The 6,432-nt window shown below is 29.7% G+C and overlaps 1 protein-coding gene across 1 annotated transcript; it reads right to left on the bottom strand.

Moving 5' to 3' along the window:
- Nucleotides 1–1,493: 1,493 nt before the first annotated feature.
- On the bottom strand, nt 1,494–5,989 carry LOC123663524 (growth hormone-regulated TBC protein 1-A). Its single transcript, XM_045598205.1, has 6 exons — nt 5,970–5,989; nt 5,697–5,881; nt 4,710–4,976; nt 4,110–4,292; nt 2,273–2,526; nt 1,494–1,857 (listed from the first exon to the last, which is right to left on the bottom strand). Exons 1-6 carry the CDS (start codon nt 5,987–5,989, stop codon nt 1,753–1,755), a joined length of 1,014 nt encoding a protein of 337 aa, XP_045454161.1. The 3' UTR covers nt 1,494–1,752.
- Between the last annotated feature and the right edge of the window lie 443 nt (nt 5,990–6,432).

The following is a 6,432-nucleotide window of genomic DNA, read 5'->3' as shown; positions in this document are numbered from 1 at the left end:
ACTAGAGATACTAGAGATACTAACAATAGTACTTACTAGTATTATCAATGTATTAAAATCTTCAACTATCAATTTTTTTATTTTTTATTTATCAATAGAACTGTGTGTACGATTAATTATGTAAACTAAACTACACTGTCATTACATTGCTTTATAACGCATCAAATAATTTAATCCACATTTTTACATGTAAATTAAAAGTGATCATAATTAACAAATATTCTCACTCATATAGATGCTTAAATAAAATAAATAATTAAATCTAGAATACCTAGTATAGTTCGCGTCATGTAAAAAGAACGCTGGCCTTGAAGCTGCGCAGAAGCGATTTATCGGTCTATTTGGTGGTACGGGTAGGGGGACGGGAGTGTTTATCACTGTCGCATGCTTGCCGGTGTGCTATTGGTTGACAGCGGTTGACAGTTCGACGTCGACTCAAATTATTATCGCGCACAAAAGTTTTAAATACCAAAATTCTCCATTTACTATTTATTTCACTAAAAAACAATTATCAATTTATCATTTTAAAAACATAAAAACTATTAAGATACGAATATCGAGAGTACAGATAATAATTATTTTTGAATACGACATTTCAATAACTAAAAAAATTTGTTATTGCTTTTGTTTAAAAAAAAATTGTGATTTTGTAAAGTGATAATTATTATACTTATTTAGTCCGAATAATTCGCACTGGTATTTCTAGTATTTTTTAATGTACCTACCAATAACCATTATACGAAGCCGCGAGTGAAAGCCTAATTAAAAAATAAAACAGTAGTACTTGTGCGCGAGTATACCCATGCGCAAACGCACCCCCTCCAGTTTCTTTCAGCGTTCTTTTTACATGACGCGAACTATACCTAAAAACTATTTATTGGGGAATTTTACAATAACAATAAGAAACAGTAATTCTCTGTATATACTTGATTTTTCCATGATTTCCCATTTAAGCCAAGTAGTTTTTTAAAAACTATTATTTATGATCTGTACAACAAATAATTTACAGTATATGCAAACAAAATCATTATAAAACTATGAAATAAATTTTAAATCTATTAAATTCCAAACTTTAACAAGATTAAACAGCATTAATACTGCCTGAACCAAAAATTTATTTTACAATTTTCAATGTTTGAGTAACAATACATTTAATAGATGTGCATATTATAAAAATGCCATTTTTTTTTAAATACATGTAGTAAGAGTTGTAGCACGGATAAACAAGCAAAAGCTACCCTAGCAACTTTTAAAATCCACATGATTGAAATAATAATAAACTTCCTAAACTTTCATTTCTATTACATAAAGAAATTTAATAAAAGAGGTATTTTGTGAGTTTCTGGGCAAGTTTTGCAAAAAAAGATGAAAAACAGTTTAAAAAAAAAATATGTAAATACATACTAAAGTTTGGGTATAGGAATTTTATACTATATACGCAAAAATGATTCGCCTAAATGTATGCACGCGCAAAAATAACCGAACAGCACCAATTTGAACAATTATTATTTTCAAGGTTTTTATTTTAAAAAAATCTTTATACATACGAAAAAAAAGTATGGCAGTTCGAGGGAAGCAGGGTAGCAGCTAGTTTTCTGAAAATATTACGATTCAACTATAAATCGTGTTAAGTAATATGGAAATTAAACAAAGGCAGTGGTTACTTTTTACTTGGTTATCAGTCTGTGCCTTTTGTTATATCTTTTGACAAGATGAGATCAAAAGTTCCGGGGACATTGTCAAACCAATGATTCACCGTGGCTCCTTCTGTTGTTGCTCTCGACGCTGCTTTGCAAATCGTGCTCGGAGCTTTATTATTGTCGAATTTGAGAGAGTTCCAGGTACTTTAAAAATTGACTAAAAAAGGAAATTAAAATTTTATTACTAAAAATATTTTTACCTTATTTTATTAATGTACTATTTATTACAATGACAGTCAGAAAGTGTGTGTTAGCTCCTACATGCGTCTGGAGTTTACTCCTAAAGAACGATTACTAAAATTTATTAATTCAAATGTATTGTTAAATAAATCAAATTATAATTAATTAAAACATTAAAACTCTAAAATCAAAACACAAATTGATGCTTGCTATTCATATCTATGCAGTAAATGCCATATACCAACATACATAACTAAAAGCGCGGAAAACTCCCGTCACTCTCAGTAAAGAAGAGCAGAAGTAAACTCAAAAACTTAATTTTTTAAGGTAATGCTAAAATATGTTATAATTATGTTAAAATGTGTGAGTTATATTTATTACTGGAGTCTTACCTGCATGAATTCATGGCAGTGCAATGCACTGGCATTTTTGACAATTGCCTTAAAACATTCCGCTAAGGATGTAAAATCATTACAGGCCATTATAGAAGCTCGGTTGTTCTTGATCAAAGTCAAACAAACCCTAAACAATATTTTGGAGCCTTCGTAAAAAAGGCAGTCCCAAATTCTCAAAACCGTTTCAATTGGCAGAACTTCTGCAAACAGGCATACAAACCACTTTGTGGTTATAACTGCCCAGGGTAGACCTGTAAAGAAATATTGTTATTATAGTCTACTATTAACAAATTAATACAATTTAATGGAGTTTATGCATTTAATTCCAAAGTCAAAAAATGATAACAATCAGTCTTTATATTATTCCTGAGGTGGACATAAAAACTTTTAATAAAAAACTATAGATGCAAATTTAAAACACTTAGAAGACATCGCTGGCCCCGGGCAATAAAGCGGTATACGCCGGTTACACCCTTTTTAATGTTATTTAATTTTTGGCTTCTCTGAGTATCAATCTATCACTCTTATTTTTTTCAGTTTTTTTTATTAATATTTCGTTAGAATAAATGGCAATAACCATTTTATTGCATGGATAATTCTCTTACGATTAAGCTATGTATTATTGCATTACTCTAAGAAAAATAACACAAAAAACCGGTGAACATCTTTACAGTAATTGTTAATGATCTTGCAATTAAAATAGTATCATCTATGAATTATATTATACATTTTTTTTAATTATTTCATTAAAAAATTATACGATTTGTTTTTAAAAAATTATTTTTAAAAGCTTAAATTGGTAAAAAAAATAGCTTTCATTTGACATATTGAACGTCTGTTTTGGATCACTGTACACTGCACTGTAAACAAATTAGCTTCTTTTATTTCTCCTGTAAAATTTGATTTTTGATATTACCGCTTTATTGCCCGGGGACAGCGACATGTATTCCTTGTTTGATTGTAAGTGACAAAGGCAAGATAGGAAGTCCTATTTTTAAGTAAATTACTACATCTTTTTTTTTAAATGAGATAATAAGAACTTGAATTTCCATACTCTACATATGGTACGCCGCATTGGCGTAACGGTCACAGCCATAGATTGTGCCTGTTGCACTGGCGGTTGCGGGTTCGATCTACGCACATGATAAACATTTGTATTGGCCATACAGGTGTTTGCTGTAGTCTGGGTGTTTGTGCAGTCCTTGTGAGCCTTCCCACCATACCTCGCAGAGCACGTTAAGGCGTCGGTCCCAGTTGTTATCATATACACCTGATAGCGATTGTTACTAATAGTAGGGAATATATCCACCAACCCGCATTGGAGCAGCGTGGTGGATTAAGTTCTGATACTTCTCCTGCATGAGGAAAGAGACCTATGCCCAGTAGTGGGATATTACAGACTGAAGCGACGACAAATGGTACAACCAATTGTTGATAATGATCATGATATAACTCATAGTAACGGAACAGCAATCATATCAAGGTAAAATTTAGAATACAAGTTTTTACTTGGTCATTTATTCATCTTATTTGGCACTCCAATAGCATTATGTCATAATAATATAATACTACATTATTTAAGCATAAATCAAAGAAGAAAAGTCAAAGAAGAAATAAGAGTATTGAACTTTCATAACATAATATTTCATGGGGTTGTTGAAATCATAAATTAACAAATGGACAAATCTACTAAGTCATTTTATGAACAGAGGCTTATAAACCAAATAATACTGATATCAATGTATCAAATGTCAGTTATCATAAATTATCTTTTATGATTACAAAATACATACAATGATTGGATTTATTAATTACGAACATATAAATTACGAACCTAAGTTGATAACATGCTGGTGTACATCTGGTGCTTTAGCTTTGACTAGTTCAGACAATACTTCAATGTCTACTATGAGACCATCCATTGTTTTTGTGTAGTAATCTGGAAGTATCTTCTCCACCAGGACTTTCAACAACCAAAACGATATCTCTTCACTTTTTGTTGAGAGCAGCAACAAACCTGAATTAGGAAACATTGCAGTTAATAAAAAAAAAAATTGAATACCATTTTGGCACATTCATTAATGTTATACATATTTATTTATTAAATAAAAAAAATTAAAGAGTTCACATGTTTTGTAGTTTAAAGGTTTAAATCAACCTAATAATAGCTTTTTGCTTTTCCTATGTTATTGGCATATCAAACCTCAGCAAAAAACCACTACCATTTGTGTAATATATTTAAATTTTATTAATAATATATACATTGAATTTTTGTAGCATTTAGTATTTGCAGTATTTTTTTTTAATTAGTATAAATTATTACATTAATATATTTTTATAATATCACGATTCAGCCTGTAACATCCCACAACCTATAACTTTCTTCATATAGGAGAATATAGAAAAAGAATTAAATAATCCAAAGTATGCTTACCAGCTATATAATTTAATCCTTGACAATATCCAACTACTCTATTATTATGTGCATAAGCTATGAGCACATTGAATAAATGAGCCTGATGATTAGCCTCCTTGGTGAAGTATATGTTATCAGGAAATGTGCGAGGCAGATCTGTCTTCACAAGATCAACTAGTTCTTTTTCAAAAGGACTGTCTAAAATCTTTTGGTATAGATCAGGGCTCTGTTCTCTCATTTTATCAGCTTCGGATATAGCCATCCATACGGATGGACGATGCTCACCTGTAATATAAGTGTGATGTTTTATGCTATGTACTATAACAATTTTGGTTAAACAATGTTTCTCTTCAGTCAATATTTACTTTATTCAAGTAAGTTTCAAGAGCACTTTCAAATTGTCATTATACATATGAAAATATAATTGTTTTAGTTAATTAATTATAGTTAAAAGTAAAGCTATCATCGATTCAGAATTAGTTTCTACAGTGAAGAATCGAAAAGAAACTATGCAGTAACTCTTTAAAAAAAAAAACTATGTTTTACTATAAAATTAGTAAGTCTTACATGAAATACAGCATCATTAAATCCAGTTATTGAATAAAAATAATATTTTAATTAGTTATACCTAAAAGTAGAATTACTGGCATTCACTTTTGTATTTTCAATATCGCAACATACATATTTCATTGATGACTTAATAAACAATTTTAACGTCATTAATATGTTACTAAATTAATCATTAAAAGACGTTCTCAACAACACACTCAGATGTTCGTCTGTGATAAGATAATACTGATTATATTATGAATTAAAAACTGTTCAATGTGATGAAAAATGGTCTCTATTATAATTATTATTCTTATTGTTGTTAGATTAACAATAGCAAAAGCAAATTCTGTGTATATTTGAGCAAAGCTTTTTTGGTACTTTTGATATATGATGATATGGGTAAATTTTTGGTACACAAAAAATAAATACAACTATTTAAACTATAAAACTTACTAGGTATTCCTTTGCGCACATATCTTTTCACAGTATTAGTCCGTTTGACCGACTTTCCTTCACCAAGTAAAGTAGACCATTTTTGAGCTCTGGATGCCAAAACTTTTAAATAAGCGGACATAAATTCTTCATAGCTTTCGTAATCGAAATCATCATGTCTCTCGAAGCCGTATTCATCTACAGCACTAGAAATATAGGTAATATTTGCGTTTATGTATTGTTAATTCTAAATTAATTTGCAAACGATATATCTTAGATATCTTAAGTCGTTACCTGAAACTTGAGTGAGCCATTGTTACTATTTTATAAAAGATTATTGTCTTTTATTTAAAAAATGCATAATGTACGATTAATGATATTTACAAATTAGCGATTATAAATATGAACTACTACGCCCCCAAAACACCCCACTTGTAATTCAAGTTCTATCAGTCACACATGACAGACGTAATTGCAGGACAAAATTAAATTAATCGAATGAAGTTTGAATGAATGAGTGCATACATAGATAAAATATTTATATTAAGCTATAGATACACTGTTGACTTTTTATAACTAGTTTAAAAAAAAAGGAATAGAATTCTGATTGGTTTATAGGTGAACGTCGTAAAAAAGTTATTGGAGCATTACATTCCAAAGCTTATAAAAGATGAAACAACCAACAATTATTTCTGATTTTTGAGTAAAATTGAAAGAAAACAAGAAATATACATATAAGTAGATGCGGGTAGCCAAA

Source organism: Melitaea cinxia, chromosome 2 (assembly GCF_905220565.1).
Source record: "Melitaea cinxia chromosome 2, ilMelCinx1.1, whole genome shotgun sequence".
Lineage (NCBI taxonomy): Eukaryota > Metazoa > Arthropoda > Insecta > Lepidoptera > Nymphalidae > Melitaea > Melitaea cinxia.
This window is presented reverse-complemented; position numbering and strand designations above follow the sequence as displayed.

Coding starts and splice junctions, on each gene's coding strand:
- LOC123663524 (XM_045598205.1), bottom strand. CDS start 5,989: ATGGCTCACTCAAGTTTCAG. Junction 4,977..5,696: donor TGTGCGCAAAGGAATACCTA/GTAAGTTTTATA, acceptor CTTATATTACAG/GTGAGCATCGTCCATCCGTA. Junction 1,858..2,272: donor ACTGCCATGAATTCATGCAG/GTAAGACTCCAG, acceptor TTCCTTTTTTAG/TCAATTTTTAAAGTACCTGG.